The 24,890-nt window shown below is 27.6% G+C and overlaps 1 protein-coding gene across 4 annotated transcripts; it reads left to right on the forward strand.

Moving 5' to 3' along the window:
• Positions 1–846: 846 nt before the first annotated feature.
• Positions 847–10,843, forward strand: LOC141690387 (putative protease Do-like 14). Of its 4 annotated transcripts, XR_012562756.1 has the most exons (13): positions 847–956; positions 1,222–1,287; positions 1,389–1,481; positions 1,571–1,692; positions 2,476–2,754; positions 3,194–3,327; positions 4,948–5,062; positions 5,573–5,665; positions 5,756–5,827; positions 5,926–6,002; positions 7,144–7,343; positions 9,844–9,936; positions 10,539–10,843. XR_012562756.1 is itself a non-coding variant. In XM_074495194.1 (12 exons), exons 1-12 carry the CDS (start codon positions 881–883, stop codon positions 9,855–9,857), a joined length of 1,341 nt encoding a protein of 446 aa, XP_074351295.1. In that variant the 5' UTR covers positions 847–880; the 3' UTR covers positions 9,858–10,509. The 4 variants fall into 4 exon arrangements, 3 of the variants coding, with proteins under 3 accessions (XP_074351295.1, XP_074351297.1, XP_074351296.1); XM_074495194.1 differs by lacking the exon at positions 10,539–10,843 and having other exon boundaries at positions 9,844–10,509; XM_074495196.1 differs by lacking the exon at positions 10,539–10,843 and having other exon boundaries at positions 849–917; positions 9,844–10,509.
• The last annotated feature ends 14,047 nt before the right edge of the window (positions 10,844–24,890 follow it).

Consider the following 24,890-nt stretch of genomic DNA (forward strand, 5'->3'; position numbering starts at 1 on the left):
AATCTTTTGTTAACAGGAATGTAAAAAACTAACATTTTTCTATACATATATATGTTGAATTTCAAAAACTAACATTTTTCATTAAAATTAACTTTTATATTAACAGTATTGTAAATTTTACATTATTGTATATTATGATTACAAGTAATTCTGAAGTCAGTTATTCATTTTTTATCTTTTTAAACTGAGTAAGTTAATTGTAAAGTTATTAGAGAACTCAGTAATAATATAGACCAGTATATATAGTTTATTTAAATAAAATTTAAAAATTTTGGTCAACTATGTATTCAACATAAATGTTAATTTTTAACTTTTTTTTTGTAAATATAACAACGACATTCTACATATTAAGTTAAATTGTTTCATTTTAAACGTACACTTACTATCATGTTTATATTCATTCATTAAATACAAATTATACAACACAAACAAGAATATATATTTTGCTTAATGAGCTATATTGGAAACGTCGTACACTGACTACCATGTTTATATTCATTCGTTAAATACAAATTATACAACACAAACAGGAATATATATATTTTGCTTAATGAGCTATATTGGAAACGTTGTATAATCTAGTAATGTCTTGTATGAAAATGATACACATTGATAAACAATCAACTTTTATTTTTATGTTCGTTAGACATTATACAACATTTACAAATAAGAAAATAACTTAAAATATTATATTTGTATACATCCGGTTACTATGCTAGTTTATTCTATATGACCCAACATAAGTACATAAACCTTACCTTAGGCCCAGTAAATTCTTTTACCTTACCTTACCTTAGGCCCAATAACTTCGGCTATATATATCAGATACCCTCTGTATTCAAATCCCCAGAGTTTTTAGTTTACAAATTAAAGTTATAGCATGGACAACAACAGGAAACTTCTTGTATATCGCAGTGGTGAATCGCTCAAACAATTTTTTCCAGTTTATTGGTCAAGTAATTAATTTATAAATATGTTTTGTGTTTTTATATCCATCACACTCAAACAATTTTTTCCAGTTTATTGGTCAAGTAATTAATTTATAAATATGTTTTGTGTTTTTATATCCATCACACTCAAACAATTTTTTCCAGTTTATTGGTCAAGTAATTAATTTATAAATATGTTTTGTGTTTTTATATCCATCACAGCCACAGCTGTTTATTTAGATTCTAAACCCTAATTTTGTTTGTAACTTTTTGTAATCTGCTTGCCCTGTAGAGATTCAGAAACACTATGAGTCCTCTGCTCCTCCTCGGAAAGTCATGCCCAAGTTGTCTCCCCTAGGTACGAACTAGCAATTTCACATTTTTAAATCCATCACGTTGTTTGTGACTTTATTGGGTTGGGGAAAAGCTATTGATTTTTGTTGTTTGTTGTAAAATTAGATTTCCATCGAAAAAAGGAATTGCGGTGCTATGAGGACAGGGAGATGAGATCCGCAATTATGTATATTGCGCCTCTTGTTTCTTATTTTGTTGGTAATTGAATTAATCTATCTCTTGCTTTGAATACGTTCACTGCACCTTGTTAATGAAAATATTGACGTGACCCAAATATAATATGCCAGGGGTACGGAGGAAAGTTGATTGCTCGGGCGTTATTATAGACTGGGATGATGCCAATGGACAAGCTACAGTTCTTACTTCTTCAAAATTAATGAGGTCTCCTTCCGAGCGTGATGATTACTATGTACATATCTCCTTCCTTGTTTCTGTAACAAGATGATTCTGCCTGTTATTAATTAGTAATTTTATTCCACCGTAGTAAAAATTCCATAATTTCTGCAGCAGGAGGTTGCTCTATTATATTCTGGTATATTATATGCTTGGCTAGGAACCAAATTTCTGGTCAAATGACAACTGACCGAAAACACAGTAATGATTGATTGTGGTCTGATGTAAAAGTGTGGGAATTATGACGCGCTGATGTAGATGTTTATATCTTGTAAGGTATTCGTGGTTCTTTTTTAAGCATTAGTATACGTTCCTAGGGGAACACGTCAACTGTTATGAAACTGTGTTTTGATGCCCTTCCTCCGGTTCGTGATCTTGATAAGATAGATCAATGTGATTAATTTACATCTGTGATTACTTAAGGGCAATAAACTGTTGAATAAGTGGTATCTCAGAGGGAATTTATTCATACTTTGCCGGCGTGCCATTTTCCTTGTTTTTTAGTTTTGTTTATAATTTTTTTAGTACCTTCTTGTGATATGCGCATCTGATGCAAATTTGCGAATTCAAGCAGAATATGTAATGAAACAATATTTCTCCTTTTATTTTGTCTTCCCTAAGATACTAATGACAACACTAATCTCATAATCTCACCGTACTCAATGCAAATGCTCAATTTCAAATTGATTTTGTTTACTTGCATCAGTGGTATTCATGCGATTTGTCTACTTTTACTCTGCATTGTTTGACTCCATTGCTATTAATTTCATTGTTACCAATGTAATTTATTAATTTTCAGATTGTTGTTCGATTGGAAAATGGAAAAATTCTTTTGGCCGAAGAAAACTATGTTGATTATTATCACAACATAGCGACTTTTAAAGTGAACTCAGATGTCAAATTGAATCATGTAAAGCTTTCATCACCTCCTCCAGAGAGTCTACAAGGAGTTGGAGTAGTTGCTTTAAGAAGGGATTTCCACACTTGCAAATTGTCAGAAAGTAGCGGATTGATTAGTACGGAGTATCCCTATTTTGGATGTGAGCTACTTGTGAGCTCTACTTGTAGCAGTAGCCAGGTATCCATATCTAATCATCATTTTGTGCTATTAGTATAGAAAAAGGCAGCCATTAGTTTGCATGAGTTTTTGTGTTCCCACATAATTTTAGGTTTTTACTTGATTGTGCCTGTTTTTGATGATATTTTGTCAATTTTAAATAGTATAATTGTAGTTTTAACTACTCGGCCACATTTGTTTATAATTGTAAATAATGATGTTTCAAAGTAAGTTTTGCTTTTGGGTCTAGCGGTTAAATTTCCATGTAATTATATATTTTGTTCATATGAGCAAAAATATTGTCTTAATCTAACGACTCCAAATGTCTTTAATATGGAAATAATGCTTTGTTACACGAAGTGATATACATGCATGCACACTCATTTCTATGTTTGCTTTTGTTTTCTTATATTTGTGGCATTCTATTCTTATATATTGGGTCACTAATTTATAAAATTAGACTGGTGAAGGAGGACCGCTTATCACTAAGACCGGTCAAGTGTGTGGCATTAACTTTTTTGATGGCTATCAGTGTGTTCATCCTCTTCCGACATCAGTGATCAGTTCATGCCTGGACAGATGGAAAAATAATGGGTTTGATATCTTTCTTTGATTAATCCTGTTTTTACTGTTCTCCCAACTTTTTGTGTGCGAAAACAATGTTTGTCATTTTTCTGATGTCTTTGCACATAAAACATTTATAATTGGAACTTTTTGTGAAACCTTAAAACTTGGGAATTGTACATTAGCTACCTTGGAATTTAGAGTGTTACAAGTATCTTAAAAACGGAGTGTCTGTGTTCTTCTCTTCACAAGCTTTTTATAGGTTTTTTTCTTTTGATTTCTTGAGATACTAAATAGAGACCCGAGAGAGAGGGAGGGGGGGTGGTTGTTGATCCTCAGCGGTCAGACAATCATTTTTTAGTTAGGGGTCTAGGTTAACTTCTGTTTTCCTTTGTTTTGTTGTAAAAAGTGGCTTGGTAAATCAGGGGTTTGTACAAATTGCATAGACGATGGAGTTGTACTTTAGATTTGGCTAAACTACCTTATGTGAATATTATCTTGCCAAATTTATAGAGGTGGACCAAAAAATGTGTTTTAAACAAATGAAGAAATTGTTTTGGGTAGTGTGCGAGTGTAGAGACCACCTAGAGTCCTAGACTAATTACTGAGGCAGGCTTTTTGAAATTCTGATTATGTGTATATGAAAATTGTAGGCACTACCAAACATGACCATTGACATTTGACCATTAACAGTGGGGGGGGGGGGAGGCGGAATATGACAGTCACAAGGCTTTTAGCGCTGATATCATAATTTTACCGCGTAAAAATTCATTCTGCTGTGTCAATTACAACTCTTAATCTGTCATCTATAAAAAATATTTCTCGTGATTCACCTCACCATATTGTAGAAAGAACAAAAATGAGACTTTGGGGGGGGGGTAGTAATGATTTTGCAAAATCATCGTTTTTCCTAAGTGTTAAAAAGAATTTCATTGAACGATATAAGAGTGTTATTATTTGTACTTGTCCATTCATTAAATAGATATTGATTTAGGGTACTACGAATTATATGTAGATACATGTTTCCTCATTTATGTACTATTCAATGCTAAAATTTTAATTTTACAAGTATGAGAGAGATCCACTGTTTTTTAAAACAATTTCAAAAATCTTTTAGTGTTAATTGTATATAAATGTGTCATATTTTAGAAGTATATTTCTAATTATAAAATTGTGTTTTAACACTTAAGTAGACATAACTTGCTTCCCATCAATGTGGTACAACTTTGAATTGTTTTTTCATACCCTCTATTAATTTTTTGGAATGTAAGTTAAAAGGAATTATTTTCCTTTTGCTTCAGGTACATATTTATTTTAATCCGTGATGTGAGGATTGATAATTCTCCTTAAAATTAGAAAAATTAGGATGTGCTTTTAATGATTTCAGTGAAAGAACGTATTTAGAAACTACGTAAATAGTACTTTAGCTTCCCTCGTAACCTTTTGGAAAAACTTTGTGCACTAAAAATCTAACATCCAACAGGCTCACGACTTGAACCTTCTGAGAAGAGCTTTTAGCTTTCTACTCTGTCTTAAACAGCTATAATTAAAATGAATATTTAAATTTTGTGAGCTTGTTTGATGTATTGTATGACTGTGTCTCTTAATGCAATTGTGGACTAACTTCAACAATTGATCCAATTTATGCAGTGTTGTCGTGCGACCTTGGTTTGGGCTGAGTGTGATTGACATTGCCGAGCTCCCTCATGATGCATTTGAAACAATGCCTGAATTCTGTGGTGATAGTACTGCTATTGTGAAAGAGGCAAGTCATACACAAAGTCTTGATCGAAGTGTGAAGTTAAATATTGTTATGTTAGGTGGAAAGTTATTATTTTGCTCTGCTTGAGAATGAATTTGGAAGGTGTTCTTTTTCTGGTGTTGGACTTGAAAAGCCTAAAAAACATACAAACCTTTGCTAATGAGTTTGAGTCAATCTGGGTCCATCACTTTTTATTTTGAGCAGGCTATACAAGTAAATAAATACTGTTTTCAGCTGAAAATACTTGCTTACCAAATGCACATTTAGAAGAAAACTATAATTTTTAACAATTTAAGATTCTTCCCTGTCAAAAACCTTTAAAATGTTGCTTTACATGTCCGCTTTCCTATCATCAGTTTGTTGCAAATGTAGGATCACCTTTTTTGATTCTCTCGTTAGATTACAAGTTTTTATGCTATATCTGGATCAACTTATGGCACCAATTTATGTAGTTTGATGTTTAATTATTGGCCTCAGTTTGTTAAGAGCTTTGAAACTGTCTTGTTTATGCATGTTTATGAAGGATCGCCTGCATATGAAGCTGCAGTGAGTCCAGGAGACTCGGTTACTGCTCTGAATGAATATCCGGTATTTTGTGCTTATCAGGTATAATGTGTGAATAGCGTAATGCATTTGTTTCTTTACTCTTATTTGAACATTAATACATTTGGTTGATTTGTTCTTGGATTTTGGTAGTATGCCCAAGCACTAAGCAGTGTATCCCGCAAATTGGGTGATTATTATACCTACCGGACTCCCCATATCATGGTCAGCTTAACAACGTTGCACTCTTAGTCTCTTCAGTTTTAAATTTCCTTTTTCTGTCAACCTTTGTTTTTTTGATTGTTTTGTGGTGTTCAAATCAGCTTACTGTAAAGGGAAATCCTAGTCGTACAGTAGTTGCAGATATTCTTAGAGTCGATGACATGAGGTTCTGTTGTAGGTAATTTTCTCTTCTTATGTTTTTCCTATTATTCATGATATTATAGTTGTACTTGCTCATCATATTTTCCATTTCATCCAAACATTTTGAATAATACATACAAATAACGTGTTCTCATGTGCACATCAAACCTAATGCACTGGAGTCACTTGCACTTACGAAACAAGGAAACATCTACTTGTTTTCGAAGGTATTAAATAATGAATTAATAGTTGTAATTTTGTTTCATAAACAAAACATTTGTGATATTTCTAGATATATGACATCAATATAAATTTATTTGAAAAACTTATATGGAAATAAAAAACATATTATAATACACAGAACATGAATTGAATCAAGTACATAGAATTTTGTTAATAAATTTTAGAAAAACAATAATTGTTTTTTAGAATACAGCGCATAGAAAATAGTATGTTGTAATTTTTTTTTAAGTACTTGAGTTTTTTAAAAACAGAACTATCATTTCACACTGTAATATGTTTCTATAAATAGAACCAGGAATTTTGTTTTAGAGACTAAGACCTATATTTTTGCAATTTCATTAAAAAATCGTGTTTAATATATTCTTTTTAATTATTTTACAAATTTGCTAAACTTTTTTTACAAAAATATATAAGTTCTGTATTTAGAATTTTGATATAGGATAATAAATTATCATTTAATCATATTATGAAGCATAAGTACCGAGTATTATACTTTTAAAATCCACTTACAAAATTTTATAATCCGTACTATGTTCTATGTTCTTTACTTCAAAACTTAGATATTAATTATTATGTTCTGTATTCAGATTGTCATGTTTGTTCGTTTTGAAGTTGATTTTGAAAGAGAGAACCTAACATACAATACTTGTGACTTTAAATTGCTTAACGACAAAACATGAAATCTGATTGTGCATTTGCTGTGAATAAAAATAAAAAAAGTAACATATATTGTGAACCGAAAGTCTGAAAATAAAGAAATAGAATAGAAAGAAAAGCAGGCGTAGTTTAGTGTTCAGTATAATTGGACGGTCCAAAATTAGTTACCCAGTTATCCAAGTACAACTGTAGTTCCTCATTGGGCCCAGCCCCTATTTATGTATTTATAATTGATTACTGCTCAAACCACTACATTTATATTTTGATTTCGTTTGCAGTTGGCTTGGAAATGACTCTGACTGGTCCTGCATGGAGCCTCTGGTTGGGTCTCAAACCGAGCCTGAATTTGATATTGGAGTCAACACCAATGTCTCTTTGCCTTTAGGTTTTGTAACAGACACTGAATCTGAATCTGATGGTGATACTAATACTGGAATGGTTGATGATAGTCCTGACGATGAAATGCGAACGTATCCTGGTATTCTCATTAATTTATTTTAGTAGAGAGATGCATGCTATATATGCTGTTCTATCTTATTTTTTTGGTACTTGTTCAAATTCTAGAATTTGCAGCTATCTTTTTGTCCACGTTACTGTTTTCTGTACACTGTGTGCACAAATCAGGCTGATGCATCTTGGTTATTTTTCTTTGACGCTGTTTAAATGTAACACAAAGTTATATTTACTGACTGAACTTGGTTAAATGAATTTTTGTATTCGATGTAATTCTCTTTGACAAGCACTCTATATTTGAAGTAGATAATTGCTAGTTTGTGCATATTATTCAACTGGAATTCCTTCTCCACTCATAGAGGTCTGATCACACATCATTCATAATTAAGTCGTAGATATTCCTTGAAAATTGAAATATGGTTACATGTTGCTAAATAAGCTTTCCTAACATTCCCCTTCTCTTGTAAAATAAGCTATCAATGACAGCAAGCTAGAGATATACTCTTTTTTTTTCTGGTTTTACCTCTCTTTGGAGCTTATTTATGTCTTGACAATATGTGTAAATTGTTATACTCTTCTCCGTTTTTTGGCTCTGACACACACACACATACTGTAATAAGATACTATAAAAAGCAAGCTAGGGGAATTTGGTTGTAATTTGGTTCATCATCAAAAAAATAATGATTGTTAGATCTTTAGTAAATGAATGTACACCTTTAGATCTAATACGAAAGAATGTCAATAGTTGAACACTCTACTAAGAGACTTAAAGATGTAAGGTTCGTATCCCATCATTAACATATCAAAGTTGAGAATCTATGGGGTTAATTATCAAAGACATGATTTATCGGGTCTAAATGTACCGGTTTGGTCAGTCATTGCAAATTTGACTCTATCAACTTAGTGACACTTAGTCACGGAAAGTTAAAATTTTATATCAACTTGGTTATTGAAAAATGTTCTCATTGATACAATTTTTCAAATTGGTGACTATATTGAGTCAAATTTGTAATGAGTGACTCGATTGATGCATTTTGACACAATGAGACATGTGTTTGATGATTAACCCCAATATATATTATTAGTATATATAGAGAGGAAAGTTATATGAAGTCCTTATATTTTGTGGAGTCATAGAGTTAACTTACGTTCTGCAATTAAAAACATATAATTTTACGAATCATTTTATATAAACATCACTATTCAGATGAAAATATATATGGGTGCAACTCTACTAAAAACCACTCAAAAATAAAAATTAGAAACCCACTCAACCCAATAATTGAAAAGCAGCAAGCCCAAATTTTGGCCCAAAAACACTGAAAGTCTTTATTCATCGTCGTTAACCTTCTTCACTGATATACGCGTGTACACACCACAATATTTGTATACACCTGCCAGCACCATTACTTCCGGCCATATTTCCGACCACCATTAATCCGACAATAATTCTGACCAATATTTATTCAGTCTCATCCATCTTCATATCTCTTTTTCATTTCCACCACATCAACAAACACCAGCTCTCGGTGCCGGATATATGATAGTCGGTGCTTAAATTCATAGTGATTACTACATGTATGGGAAGATGTGTATGTACTGATTTGTTTATATATGTGGAGGTGATGTGTACATATGGATTTGTATGTATATGTTTAGGGGTGGGTAAGAGAGAGATAGTAAATTGGTGGTGAAGCTATGAAAAAGTGAAGGAGAAGAAGATGAAAAGAGGAAGATGATAAAAAGAGGCAGAAGAAATGAGAGAGGATAAGAAAATTAATTAATAAAAGGGGTATATATATGTATAAGTAGTGGTCAGGATTTAATGACAGTTAAAAATATGAGTGGTATAGATTGGTTTCTAGTTTTTATCTTAAAATTAGTTTCTATTTGATCATTTGCATATATATATATATATAACTATAATATAATAAATTAAACTCACGCGTACGGGTTATAAGCCAAGAGGTGAACCAAACCTAAAATGAAACTGTAAAAACCAAAGCAAATTAGTAAATTAATGTGCACAAATCATTCTGAAATTTTGGTTATTTGGTTTTGGTTCACGGTTCTAAGTAGAGCACAACCCGTAATATACGTATAGAATTGTGTTCAACTACAAACTTCCCTAACCTGCTATGTAACCAATAAACTATACATGATTCAGTAATACGATACAGGATTCACTAAAGTGCAAAACAGTATTCATTAATAATATAAAAATTCTAAAACATTGTCTATGTCGATAAATCGCAAATCGGTATCTAAACCGATTTAGCGCTATTAGCGAATTTTATAGCACTGTATAGAATAGACATAGTACATTTGATCAGTATAGATATTTGTGTTGTAAACACAATAATATTTAGACATTCTATTATCTGAAATTTTGTGTATCTTGAGTCGATATATTGATGTATTGTGTTGGAATTGTAGGCCTAGATAGTTTGTAATTGGATGTGAAATATGTGTGTGTGTGTGTCTTTGAATAATCTTCTGACTAGTTTTTTTTTCATTTCTTGTAGATATTTTATATTAAGCACCAGCTTGGAGATGTCTGCGATATGGAAGCTCCTGAAACCTCGTGAAGGATGTCAATATTTTGATTTGTAGTCTTTGTTAAGTGGGTTGCAGCCTTTTGACACTGAAATATTTGTGTTAGAGCATCTTATGTTCTAGGGGTTAGGTATTTTGGTTAGCTAAAATAATATAAAATAGTAGTTGACTAAAATTTAGATGATGAAAAAAATATTATCTATAATGGTTCGCTATTCTCTAAAAATAATAATAAAGTATTAGATTTAAAATTTCAAGATCATGTGGATGATTTTACACCATTAGATCTATAAAGAAAATATTATTTTAACTTTTTTAATTGGGCAGAGCTGATGTGACAATTATAGATAATGACTTCCCAATCAATAAATTTGGAGAATCATTTTAGCGTTTTCAAAAAATTTAGCTGGCCTTGGAGAAGCCAAAATCAAAATCATTAGCTAAAATTTGTTGTTCACCTAGGATATAGCTAAGAGGTGAATATGGGTTGAAGATGCTCTTAATGCATTTAGCTAAATTCTGTCCTTCTGTAATACTTGCCTGCACAATGCTATGGAAGTGTGTAGCAGAATTGATGCTGGGTAGTTCCAGTTCAATTACAATTTTAAGATCTAATATGAAATTTCCACGCCCGTACCCTATGTGCTACTTTGCTGATTATACAGGTGTTGGCGCGGATTGCCAATTCAAATCCAATTCTATTTGTCAATCAGAGATGAAGGGCATTGTGACTGGAATCAGAGATGAAGTGAACATCTTAACAGCATCGTTTTCCATTAATTTGATTCTCACAACGTATAATCCTACAAATATATGATAGGTGACAAAACGCATGAGCTTGACAATTGCTTGTATGCTTTGTTTACTCGCTAAAACTAGACACCTTGTTTTGTTAGTTTCTAAGGTACTAGAAATTTACAAGTTAAAAGTAATAGATGTATACTTCTCAATTCATTCAATTTTATGCACTTTTCTTTTTTAAATATTACATCAGTTTTACATATTTCAAAAGTTAAAAATTAATATACTTATATAAAGAAGGTAAAGAAGATGAAGATTCACGTTTATGTGACATCTTTTACATCATCTCATCTTATTTTCAGCATTTTTTCAATTTTTTAATTAAAAATATTAAAATCACAATTACCATATACTTTTCTAAAAAAAATCCATTTTCTTTTTGAATAAACTTACCATCTTTATATTCACTAAAAAATTCTCTTTTATCATTTCTTTTTATGCAAATTATTTTCACTAATGATATATTTTGTTGTTATAAGAAAGAAATATGGTATTTTAAAAAATCGATATCTTTGTGTAATTATCTTAATATTTGATTAAAAAAATTGTTTCAACATTTTTTTTTGTACAAATTATTTTTAATAATTATATGTTTCGTTATTATCGGAAAAAGCGTGCAAGTATTTTAGAAAATTCTTTGTGCAATCTTAGTATTCAATAAAAGTTTTTCTTTTAATTTTTTCCTTTTGTGCAACGTTGTCCCAAAAAAACAAGCAATTATAAAAAAATGAGCAAGTATTTTAGAAAATTAAAATCTTTGTAAAATAGAAACTTGAGATCTTTTTTATTTAAGTTACTTGTGTGTAGAATATAATTGTCTAACAATAATTGGAATTACTTAAAGATATGGTAAAATATTTACGAATAAAATTTTAAAATTACCTAATTAAATATATGATTTTGTTTTCCTTTAAGAATCCCTTTAGAATTGAGTTAAATTGTACAAAACTTCTACAAAAATTCGACCCACTGTATGTTACTTTTTATTTTGCTTGAGATCAAAATTTTGTAACTTTTTAGCAAGTCTTTTCAAAAGTTAAAAATCAATTTGCGACACCTCTTACATCATCTCATCTTATTTTTTTAATTTTCTCAATTTTTCAAATTAAAAAATATTAAAAACTACACTTGCCATATAATTTTCTAAATTTTCTTCTTTTTCCATCTGAATAAACTTACCATCTTTATTTTCTCTAAAAAAACTCTCATTTAACATTTTCTTTGTGTAGTAGTTATTTTGAATAATAATGTATTTCGTTGTCATGGGAAAGAAAACTGCAAGTAATTTAGAAAATCGATATATTTGTGTAAGTATCTTAATATTCTATAAAATTTCACTTTTAACAATTTCTTTTTGTACAATTTAATTTGAATAAGGAAATGTTTCGTTATTATCGGAGAGAAACGTGTAAGTATTTTAGAAAATCGATATATTTGTGCAAATATCTTTATATTCAATAAAAATTTATCTTTCAACTTTTTCTTTTTGTGAAAGTTATTGTAAATAAGAATATGTTCGTTATTATCCGAAAGAAGCGTGCAAGTATTTAAATTAAAATATTTGTCCAAATATTTAAAAAAATCGATATCTTTTTATTTAGGTTACTTGTGTGTAGAATATATTTTCTAAAAATAATTAGAATTACTTTCTAAATGTGGTAAAATTTTACGAATAAAGTTTTAGAATTATCTAATTTAAATATATGATTTTGTGAATATTTGATCCATTATTTTTTGTTTTGCTTGAGATATAAAATTTTATAATTTTTTCAGCATTCTATTCTTCAAGAATATATATGTATTTGTATATTTGACGCTATATAATTCAATTACTGTTTGACCATGGTTATACTTTGGAAAAAATTTCAGGCCTCAAAATTATTTAAACACTTATTAATCATGTTAAGTTTTAAAAATTATATTTGTAATATGATAACATGTATTATCTTTTTGTCGGATCACGTGAATTATATAAAAAGATAATTAGAGGTGAATTAAAGAACATACATGTGCATTACTTTGATTTTTCTTATTTTTTAAATACATGAATTAATAGTTTTGTGGGTTAATGATTGTCAAAAATAATTATAAGTTTGCTTGAACTAATGCGTTAAATATATATATTATTGCTAAATTACATTTAACGTCGTAAAAAATTCTTGATAAATCGATATTTTAAAAATTATAAATAGCTTATTTCTATTGCTTTCATATAATTAAGTTCTATAATATTTTAAAAAAAATCTCTAGTAATTTTTTAAAATAGTAACAAAAATACTTACATAAAGGAGAATGTGGGGACGTTTATGTGCCGCGGCCTCATTATCGTCTCATTCTATTTTTCGAATTTTTTAAAAATTTTAAATTAAAAAATTAAAATTATAATTAACTTATATTTTTCTAACCTTTCTTTATTTTATTTTTAAATTTAACTTACCATCTTAATATTACCTAAAACTTTCTTTTTTAACATTTTTTTGTGTAGGTTATTTTGAATAAGAAAATATTGCGTTATTATCGGAAATAATCGTTCAAGTTTCTTTTTCTTTTTGTGCAAATATATTAAATAAGGAGAACATTTTGTTATTATTGGAAAGAATTCGTTCAAGTATTTTGTTTTTTTTTAAAATTAACTTAACATCTTAATATTTTCTAAAATTTTCTCTTTTAACATTTCTTTTTGTGCATGTTATTATTGAAGTGAACATCTTAACAGCATCGTTTTCCATTAATTTGATTCTCACAACGTATAATCCTACAAATATATGATAGGTGACAAAACGCATGAGCTTGACAATTGCTTGTATGCTTTGTTTACTCGCTAAAACTAGACACCTTGTTTTGTTAGTTTCTAAGGTACTAGAAATTTACAAGTTAAAAGTAATAGATGTATACTTCTCAATTCATTCAATTTTATGCACTTTTCTTTTTTAAATATTACATCAGTTTTACATATTTCAAAAGTTAAAAATTAATATACTTATATAAAGAAGGTAAAGAAGATGAAGATTCACGTTTATGTGACATCTTTTACATCATCTCATCTTATTTTCAGCATTTTTTCAATTTTTTAATTAAAAATATTAAAATCACAATTACCATATACTTTTCTAAAAAAAATCCATTTTCTTTTTGAATAAACTTACCATCTTTATATTCACTAAAAAATTCTCTTTTATCATTTCTTTTTATGCAAATTATTTTCACTAATGATATATTTTGTTGTTATAAGAAAGAAATATGGTATTTTAAAAAATCGATATCTTTGTGTAATTATCTTAATATTTGATTAAAAAAATTGTTTCAACATTTTTTTTTGTACAAATTATTTTTAATAATTATATGTTTCGTTATTATCGGAAAAAGCGTGCAAGTATTTTAGAAAATTCTTTGTGCAATCTTAGTATTCAATAAAAGTTTTTCTTTTAATTTTTTCCTTTTGTGCAACGTTGTCCCAAAAAAACAAGCAATTATAAAAAAATGAGCAAGTATTTTAGAAAATTAAAATCTTTGTAAAATAGAAACTTGAGATCTTTTTTATTTAAGTTACTTGTGTGTAGAATATAATTGTCTAACAATAATTGGAATTACTTAAAGATATGGTAAAATATTTACGAATAAAATTTTAAATTACCTAATTAAATATATGATTTTGTTTTCCTTTAAGAATCCCTTTAGAATTGAGTTAAATTGTACAAAACTTCTACAAAAATTCGACCCACTGTATGTTACTTTTTATTTTGCTTGAGATCAAAATTTTGTAACTTTTTAGCAAGTCTTTTCAAAAGTTAAAAATCAATTTGCGACACCTCTTACATCATCTCATCTTATTTTTTTAATTTTCTCAATTTTTCAAATTAAAAAATATTAAAAACTACACTTGCCATATAATTTTCTAAATTTTCTTCTTTTTCCATCTGAATAAACTTACCATCTTTATTTTCTCTAAAAAAACTCTCATTTAACATTTTCTTTGTGTAGTAGTTATTTTGAATAATAATGTATTTCGTTGTCATGGGAAAGAAAACTGCAAGTAATTTAGAAAATCGATATATTTGTGTAAGTATCTTAATATTCTATAAAATTTCACTTTTAACAATTTCTTTTTGTACAATTTAATTTGAATAAGGAAATGTTTCGTTATTATCGGAGAGAAACGTGTAAGTATTTTAGAAAATCGATATATTTGTGCAAATATCTTTATATTCAATAAAAATTTATCTTTCAACTTTTTCTTTTTGTGAAAGTTATTGTAAATAAGAATATGTTCGTTATTATCCGAAAGAAGCGTGCAAGTATTTAAATTAAAATATTTGTCCAAATATTTAAAAAAATCGATATCTTTTTATTTAGGTTACTTGTGTGTAGAATATATTTTCTAAAAATAATTAGAATTACTTTCTAAATGTGGTAAAATTTTACGAATAAAGTTTTAGAATTATCTAATTTAAATATATGATTTTGTGAATATTTGATCCATTATTTTTTGTTTTGCTTGAGATATAAAATTTTATAATTTTTTCAGCATTCTATTCTTCAAGAATATATATGTATTTGTATATTTGACGCTATATAATTCAATTACTGTTTGACCATGGTTATACTTTGGAAAAAATTTCAGGCCTCAAAATTATTTAAACACTTATTAATCATGTTAAGTTTTAAAAATTATATTTGTAATATGATAACATGTATTATCTTTTTGTCGGATCACGTGAATTATATAAAAAGATAATTAGAGGTGAATTAAAGAACATACATGTGCATTACTTTGATTTTTCTTATTTTTTAAATACATGAATTAATAGTTTTGTGGGTTAATGATTGTCAAAAATAATTATAAGTTTGCTTGAACTAATGCGTTAAATATATATATTATTGCTAAATTACATTTAACGTCGTAAAAAATTCTTGATAAATCGATATTTTAAAAATTATAAATAGCTTATTTCTATTGCTTTCATATAATTAAGTTCTATAATATTTTAAAAAAAATCTCTAGTAATTTTTTAAAATAGTAACAAAAATACTTACATAAAGGAGAATGTGGGGACGTTTATGTGCCGCGGCCTCATTATCGTCTCATTCTATTTTTCGAATTTTTTAAAAATTTTAAATTAAAAAATTAAAATTATAATTAACTTATATTTTTCTAACCTTTCTTTATTTTATTTTTAAATTTAACTTACCATCTTAATATTACCTAAAACTTTCTTTTTTAACATTTTTTTGTGTAGGTTATTTTGAATAAGAAAATATTGCGTTATTATCGGAAATAATCGTTCAAGTTTCTTTTTCTTTTTGTGCAAATATATTAAATAAGGAGAACATTTTGTTATTATTGGAAAGAATTCGTTCAAGTATTTTGTTTTTTTTTAAAATTAACTTAACATCTTAATATTTTCTAAAATTTTCTCTTTTAACATTTCTTTTTGTGCATGTTATTATTGAAGTGAACATCTTAACAGCATCGTTTTCCATTAATTTGATTCTCACAACGTATAATCCTACAAATATATGATAGGTGACAAAACGCATGAGCTTGACAATTGCTTGTATGCTTTGTTTACTCGCTAAAACTAGACACCTTGTTTTGTTAGTTTCTAAGGTACTAGAAATTTACAAGTTAAAAGTAATAGATGTATACTTCTCAATTCATTCAATTTTATGCACTTTTCTTTTTTAAATATTACATCAGTTTTACATATTTCAAAAGTTAAAAATTAATATACTTATATAAAGAAGGTAAAGAAGATGAAGATTCACGTTTATGTGACATCTTTTACATCATCTCATCTTATTTTCAGCATTTTTTCAATTTTTTAATTAAAAATATTAAAATCACAATTACCATATACTTTTCTAAAAAAAATCCATTTTCTTTTTGAATAAACTTACCATCTTTATATTCACTAAAAAATTCTCTTTTATCATTTCTTTTTATGCAAATTATTTTCACTAATGATATATTTTGTTGTTATAAGAAAGAAATATGGTATTTTAAAAAATCGATATCTTTGTGTAATTATCTTAATATTTGATTAAAAAAATTGTTTCAACATTTTTTTTTGTACAAATTATTTTTAATAATTATATGTTTCGTTATTATCGGAAAAAGCGTGCAAGTATTTTAGAAAATTCTTTGTGCAATCTTAGTATTCAATAAAAGTTTTTCTTTTAATTTTTTCCTTTTGTGCAACGTTGTCCCAAAAAAACAAGCAATTATAAAAAAATGAGCAAGTATTTTAGAAAATTAAAATCTTTGTAAAATAGAAACTTGAGATCTTTTTTATTTAAGTTACTTGTGTGTAGAATATAATTGTCTAACAATAATTGGAATTACTTAAAGATATGGTAAAATATTTACGAATAAAATTTTAAAATTACCTAATTAAATATATGATTTTGTTTTCCTTTAAGAATCCCTTTAGAATTGAGTTAAATTGTACAAAACTTCTACAAAAATTCGACCCACTGTATGTTACTTTTTATTTTGCTTGAGATCAAAATTTTGTAACTTTTTAGCAAGTCTTTTCAAAAGTTAAAAATCAATTTGCGACACCTCTTACATCATCTCATCTTATTTTTTTAATTTTCTCAATTTTTCAAATTAAAAAATATTAAAAACTACACTTGCCATATAATTTTCTAAATTTTCTTCTTTTTCCATCTGAATAAACTTACCATCTTTATTTTCTCTAAAAAAACTCTCATTTAACATTTTCTTTGTGTAGTAGTTATTTTGAATAATAATGTATTTCGTTGTCATGGGAAAGAAAACTGCAAGTAATTTAGAAAATCGATATATTTGTGTAAGTATCTTAATATTCTATAAAATTTCACTTTTAACAATTTCTTTTTGTACAATTTAATTTGAATAAGGAAATGTTTCGTTATTATCGGAGAGAAACGTGTAAGTATTTTAGAAAATCGATATATTTGTGCAAATATCTTTATATTCAATAAAAATTTATCTTTCAACTTTTTCTTTTTGTGAAAGTTATTGTAAATAAGAATATGTTCGTTATTATCCGAAAGAAGCGTGCAAGTATTTAAATTAAAATATTTGTCCAAATATTTAAAAAAATCGATATCTTTTTATTTAGGTTACTTGTGTGTAGAATATATTTTCTAAAAATAATTAGAATTACTTTCTAAATGTGGTAAAATTTTACGAATAAAGTTTTAGAATTATCTAATTTAAATATATGATTTTGTGAATATTTGATCCATTATTTTTTGTTTTGCTTGAGATATAAAATTTTATAATTTTTTCAGCATTCTATTCTTCAAGAATATATATGTATTTGTATATTTGACGCTATATAATTCAATTACTGTTTGACCATGGTTATACTTTGGAAAAAATTTCAGGCCTCAAAATTATTTAAACACTTATTAATCATGTTAAGTTTTAAAAATTATATTTGTAATATGATAACATGTATTATCTTTTTGTCGGATCACGTGAATTATATAAAAAGATAATTAGAGGTGAATTAAAGAACATACATGTGCATTACTTTGATTTTTCTTATTTTTTAAATACATGAATTAATAGTTTTGTGGGTTAATGATTGTCAAAAATAATTATAAGTTTGCTTGAACTAATGCGTTAAATATATATATTATTGCTAAATTACATTTAACGTCGTAAAAAATTCTTGATAAATCGATATTTTAAAAATTATAAATAGCTTATTTCTATTGCTTTCATATAATTAAGTTCTATAATATTTTAAAAAAAATCTCTAGTAATTTTTTAAAATAGTAACAAAAATACTTACATAAAGGAGAATGTGGGGACGTTTATGTGCCGCGGCCTCATTATCGTCTCATTCTATTTTTCGAATTTTTTAAAAATTTTAAATTAAAAAATTAAAATTATAATTAACTTATATTTTTCTAACCTTTCTTTATTTTATTTTTAAATTTAACTTACCATCTTAATATTACCTAAAACTTTCTTTTTTAACATTTTTTTGTGTAGGTTATTTTGAATAAGAAAATATTGCGTTATTATCGGAAATAATCGTTCAAGTTTCTTTTTCTTTTTGTGCAAATATATTAAATAAGGAGAACATTTTGTTATTATTGGAAAGAATTCGTTCAAGTATTTTGTTTTTTTTTAAAATTAACTTAACATCTTAATATTTTCTAAAATTTTCTCTTTTAACATTTCTTTTTGTGCATGTTATATTGAATAAAAATATTTTCATTATTATCGGAAAGAATCGTCCAAGTATTTTAGAAAATTGATATATTTGTGCAAGTATTTGAATATTATCTAAAAAATTCTCTTTTAATATTTGTATTGTGCAAATTATTTGAATAAGGATATTTTAAAAAGTTTGAAATTACTTAGAGAAATGATAAATTCTCACGAATTTTTTTTAGAAATATTTAATTAATTTAGGTTTTCATGTGCTTATATAAGAATTCATCTATAATTGAGTTTGAATTCAGCCTAATGTACATTCTTTTTTGCTTTATTTAAAATTAAGAATTTTGTAATTTTTTGAGCATAAATTTTAACTAATTTCGTAAATTGCAATAATGTATTCGTCTTGCCACTATATAGTTATGTTCTATAGTCGGAAAAATCTTCATGCATAAAAATTATTTACACACTTATTAATTATGTTAAGTTTTGAAAATCATATTTACAAATAAAAGCATATATTATTTTAGTGTTGGATCAGTAAATTATATATATATATATATATATATATATATATATATATATATATTATCGGAAGTGAATTGTATAATTTAAATGTGCGTAGTATTTAGACTTTTCATATTTATTTAAATACATGACATTGTGGTTTTGTTGGAATTCTGTTGGCTATGGTTGTCAAATTTGTTAAATACATATATTATTGGTAAATTATAATGACTTTAGACTCAAGAAATATTGATAGAAATCAGTATTATAAAAAACTAGAAATAGTTTATTTCTATTGCTCATATATAGTTAAGTTACGTAATATTATAATTTTTTTAGTCATTTTTCTAAAATAATCCATACCCCCTCCAAAAAGCGTGACTTATTTAATTAATTTTATAATATAAAAAATAACCCAATCCTCTATTTTCTTACAATATATTTATTTTATATATTAAATATTAATCAATCCAATCATTTTACCCAATTTTTTTATTTTTCATACTAAATTATATTTTTTATTTAATTTTTTTGCCTAAATCATTTTTATAGAAATCAATGGGACGGAGATATATGTTATCAATTTGACACTTTTTTCGACGGTTGCGGTTATTGTTATTAACATATTTTTAACTTATTATTATTATTATTATTTAGTTATTTTATTATTATCTAGTTGTATAATATTCCTTTCTATTGTATTTGAAAATAAATAAACTATAATATAATTGTTTTTCAACTTCTCTTTATTTATTTATAATAACAAGATTCCAGCATAATACTACGTTTCATTCGCATAGAACATGGATGGGCATTTTTGAGCGCCGCGCATCCCGATCTAATTCCAGACCCCAAATTTTCATGATTATGGGAATCACGGATCCGAAATAGGGTCTCCCTCATCCCCAGACCCCGAATCTTTATTTTAAATAAAGATGATATTATATATATAAATATCTCTAATAATTATTATAATATATAAAATATATATTATTTCAATTTCTTATCTCCTAAATAATTTAAGTTTATTTATCGTGATATTATTTTATTATAATAATATTATTTTGTTAATTTATTGATATTACAAATAAATATTAATTCAAATTAAAGTTAAAAGTTAATATTAAATTTTAAAGAAAATATATTATTATGATTTACTATGTGATTTTTTATTAAAAAATAATATATATAAATTATTTTTTATTAAATAAAAAAATAAAGAAATTTCCTGAATATCCGTGAAAATCACCGTTCTCCTTTTGGGATGGGAATGGAGGAGTAAAATAATTTTCATTCAAGGATCGGGACGAAATTAGAATGGGGATAGCATTCACCTAACCATCCCTATTCATGAATGTGTTCTCTTTTCAATACTTAAAATTTTGTTATGTTATTGTGTTTTTAAGTAAATAATTATTCTCTAATGTATTCGTTCAAGTTATATATCCAATGAATTGAAATTAGTTAGTGTTCTGGGACCTTTTTACCCGATACTAAATTAATTTCTTTTTGAATATTATAGAGATTCGTGTTCTTTGCCATATTTTTAAAACTCTATATTTATGAGAATGTTTATCATAAATTTAAATTTCATGTTATCCTCATATGTATATTATACCGTAAATAAAATTAAGATTCTGGGATGTATTCTCTGATCAATTAAATAATATATATTCTAATATATGTATTCAATTAAAATTTAATGAAATTCTTCTGAGATTTTTTTTAAAATTTATTAAAATTAAATGTCACTATTGCTATCTACTATTTTAATAAAATACGTAGATTACATAAAAAGTATTTTCGTAAAAAATGCAAAACCAAACTACTAACAAGTGTTTGGTGCTACAGATAATTGGTGAAACTACAAAAACAATTTACTGACAGTTGGATCCAAATGAGCTAAAAAGAACTACCAATAATTAGTTTGAAATTAACCAAATGTACGATGGACAACCAAATACCAAAATAACAATTTCATCTTATATCCCCCGTACATCTTATATCTTATACGTAGTAACTAAAATATTATTACTGTAACTATGTGAGTCAAACTGTTTGTGAGCTATTCGAGTTCGACTCGTAAAAAATTCGAATTTGGCTTGAAAATAATCGAGCCGAACGAGTTTCAAATTATTCGGTTCGTAAGGTTCACGAGCCTTATCGAGCCGTTATTATTTTTAATTTTTTATTATAAATATATTTTACATAAATATTTAATATTTTTATATACAATTTATTTTTTATCAAGCCGAACTCGAGTCAAACTGATCATATTTCGAATTTTTGTTAATATTTAGTGAATTATTCGAGTTTTCGAGCCGAACTCGAGCCTACCGAATCTTTTACGAGCCGTATTTCGAACTTGAAATTAAAGATTCGGTCGAGTTTGAACTCGAGTCCGAAATATTTTAATCGAACTCGAGCCGAGTATGATAGTATTTGACTCGACTCACTCGATTACACCCATAATACTTACAAAATAATAAACCAGTTATCTACTTTACATCTCAAACCAACAAAAATATAAAAAAACCAAAAAATTGTATTTTTTTTTGAGCCTCTAACATTTCTCATTTTATTAGGATACACATATAGTCGGGTTATATAAATCTTATTTTAACTTTCCCGTTGGGTGTTTTTCATGGGAACATTTCCTTGTACATATAGAGATGTGAGTGGTCCTGACTCCTGACCCAAAAAAAAAGGAGATGCTAGTGGTGGATGTTTGGTCTTCGATCGTTCGCCATGTAAAACTGTTATGCAAGAGCAGAGCTGTCAATGGATCAGATCGGTTTGGATCCATATCTTGATCTATTTAATTTTATCGGATTCGGTTCCAGATCGGATTTTAGCTGAATTTTTTATGGTCCGATCCATATCCGGATCCATTAGGATCACCGGATCACGGATCGGAGCTCCGATCCATTTATATTTATTGGTGTGAAATTATAGGTGGTTGATACTGATTTGTAGTGCGCATAAGAACTAACTTCTGAACGCTAAAATAGATTCAGCAGAATAAAAAATATATCATGTATTTAACAAGATTGCATATGTACAGTTCTGCGTAATGTTTTGAGGACTGTACGTATTTACTATTGCTAGTTTACTATTAACATCATTTCAATATTGTTGACAAATATTTTGTGTTAAATTTACCCTTCTGAAGATCTTAGAAAATTTACCCTTCTGCAGCTGGAAAAGTTAACAAATGCAAAGTCATGTGGGGAAATTTTGGCATCAAGAATTTGAGTGCCTCATAACAGATGCTTAATATGAACATTACAAAATGTTAACAAAAATTTTAATATAAATGTATCATAAATTTATATGTAATTTATTATTATTATATATAAATCTATTTATAAATATATCTAATAAATTTGTCGGATCGGATCGTTAACGGATCGGATCGGCCTAAATCCATATCCATTACTTATCGGCTCGGATTATTATCGGATCAGATTTTTTCCGGATCGTATTTCTTTTTTTAGTGATCCATATCCGCTCCATTAGCGTTCGGATCGGATCGGACCGGATTTCCGATCCATTGGCAGCCCTTTGCAAGAGTATAACATTTGATTACTTGTTATATAACCACGCCCTTTTCTTATAAACAAACCAAATATTATAACCACGCCCTTTTCTTATAAGAATTTATTTTAAATTCTTTGCAAAACAGGAACTATATATATATAGAGAAAAGTTTTATGAAAACCATTTTTTATCGGAGACCTTGAAAACCACATATGTTCTGCAATCAAAACACTATAAATTATATTATTTTGTAAAGTATGTTCTACGAGTATGACTAATTCATTAAAATTATTAAAGATCATTTAAGTTTAATAAGTAGAATGTGTATGTTCTGCAAGCTGAACAAATGTTCTGCAAACTTAACATGTTTTGTAGAATAAAGTATTTTTGTAATGTTTTACATGTAGTACATTTATGATATTCAAGATTTTGAATAAAATAAAGATTTTTGTAGAGCACGATTCACAAATAATATGTTTTGCAATATTTTTATACAATATTTAACTAGCAGAACACAAGTGGTCTCCAAGATCTCCAAAAAAAAGTGGTCTCCATAGAACTTAACCCTATATATATAATATATTCAATCTAAGAAAAAGATGAGAAGGGTTCATACCCAATGTAAAAACAATGAAAACCAGTGCAAATCAAAATATGATGTACTTGTCATCACCACCACCATTGTTGTTGATTACTTTCTTCGCAATTTCTTCAAGGAGCACTTGTCTCCCTAATTTCTTCAAGGAGCACTTCTTTTCTTATTGACCAGTGATGTACTTCCCATTACCATTGGAGCCCTTCTCTCCACTTTTCTTCAAGGAACACTTGTCTCCTATTGACCAGTGATGTACTTCTCATCACCATTGGAGCCCTTCTCTCCACTTTTCTTCAAGGAGCACTTGTCTCCTATTGACCAGTGATGTACTTCCCATCACCATTGGAGCCCTTCTCTCCACTTTTCTTCAAGGAGCACTTCTCTCCTATTAACCAGTGATGTACTTCCCATCATCATTGGAACCCTTCTCTCCACTTTTCATCATGGTGCACATAATCACCAATAACTCAAAACAAAAATGTATTTTTTTACGCCTTGAGACACATTCTTCATGAATCTCTAGCAGCACTACCATCATCAGTTGTCTTCCAATTCTTCATTTATTCGCAGCAATTTTTGACGCCCAGTTACTCAATCGAACATAGCTCTGATACATTGTTAGATTTTTATAAATAAATGATAACTGATAAAATTATTCTAAAAGAGTAAACTAAAAACAAAACTAAATTTTATTATCAGATGCCATACAATAAAATACTATGTAAGCTTTATATAGGCTACACATTTAACAAAAACACCTAACAAATAGCTAACCCTATCCCACTAACATCTCCGACTAACATCTAATCTAGAATTTCAAATAATACATTATCTAATAATTATTCAAACACTATTTCTAAAAACCTCATCAAAATTAATCCAAAAAACAATTCAAATAATTTTAAATTATTATTTCCAACAGTATCATATCTTTCACAGTTCATCTTTCTTATCAAGGCTAGGTTTGTAAATGCAACAAGTGAAACTGCTTGGGCTCAAAAAAGTAGTGCTTCATTAGTGCTACTACATGACAACTCCTTTGGTCTTTACCATGGTACCTTCGCCTTTTAGGAACTTGCATTTCAAATCATCTTTTGAATAAGTTGAGGGGTTCATTAGTATATTCATCCTGGCACGTAATCCAACTTCCATCCCTAAAGCTAGTAAAGTGTCGTCCAGATTTTCAGATTTTCGCAAGTGGTAAGCTTGGAAGATTTAATATTGTCAGCAATGTTGAGGGTTCCTGAAATGACTCCAACTAATTGCCAGGTCAGACCATCAGTGAGTTAATCACGGATGTATGACTTTTGACGGCAGCAAAGATCATGGTACTTAACCTGAAAGTGATGTGGGATCTCATAGTCTACTATTAATCCATTGACAATGATATTGAAATTTTCAAAACTCTTCAC

This window comes from Apium graveolens, chromosome 10, assembly GCF_009905375.1.
Source record: "Apium graveolens cultivar Ventura chromosome 10, ASM990537v1, whole genome shotgun sequence".
Lineage (NCBI taxonomy): Eukaryota > Viridiplantae > Streptophyta > Magnoliopsida > Apiales > Apiaceae > Apium > Apium graveolens.

What these genes read in the sequence shown, in the direction of transcription:
- LOC141690387 (XM_074495194.1), top strand. Translation starts at nt 881, where the DNA reads ATGGACAACAACAGGAAACTTCTTGTATATCGCAGTGGTGAATCGCTC. An exon ending in CCGAGCGTGATGATTACTAT is followed by an intron (nt 1,693 to 2,475) that starts GTACATATCTCC and finishes ATTAATTTTCAG; the next exon opens with ATTGTTGTTCGATTGGAAAA. An exon ending in GACATGAGGTTCTGTTGTAG is followed by an intron (nt 6,003 to 7,143) that starts GTAATTTTCTCT and finishes TTTCGTTTGCAG; the next exon opens with TTGGCTTGGAAATGACTCTG.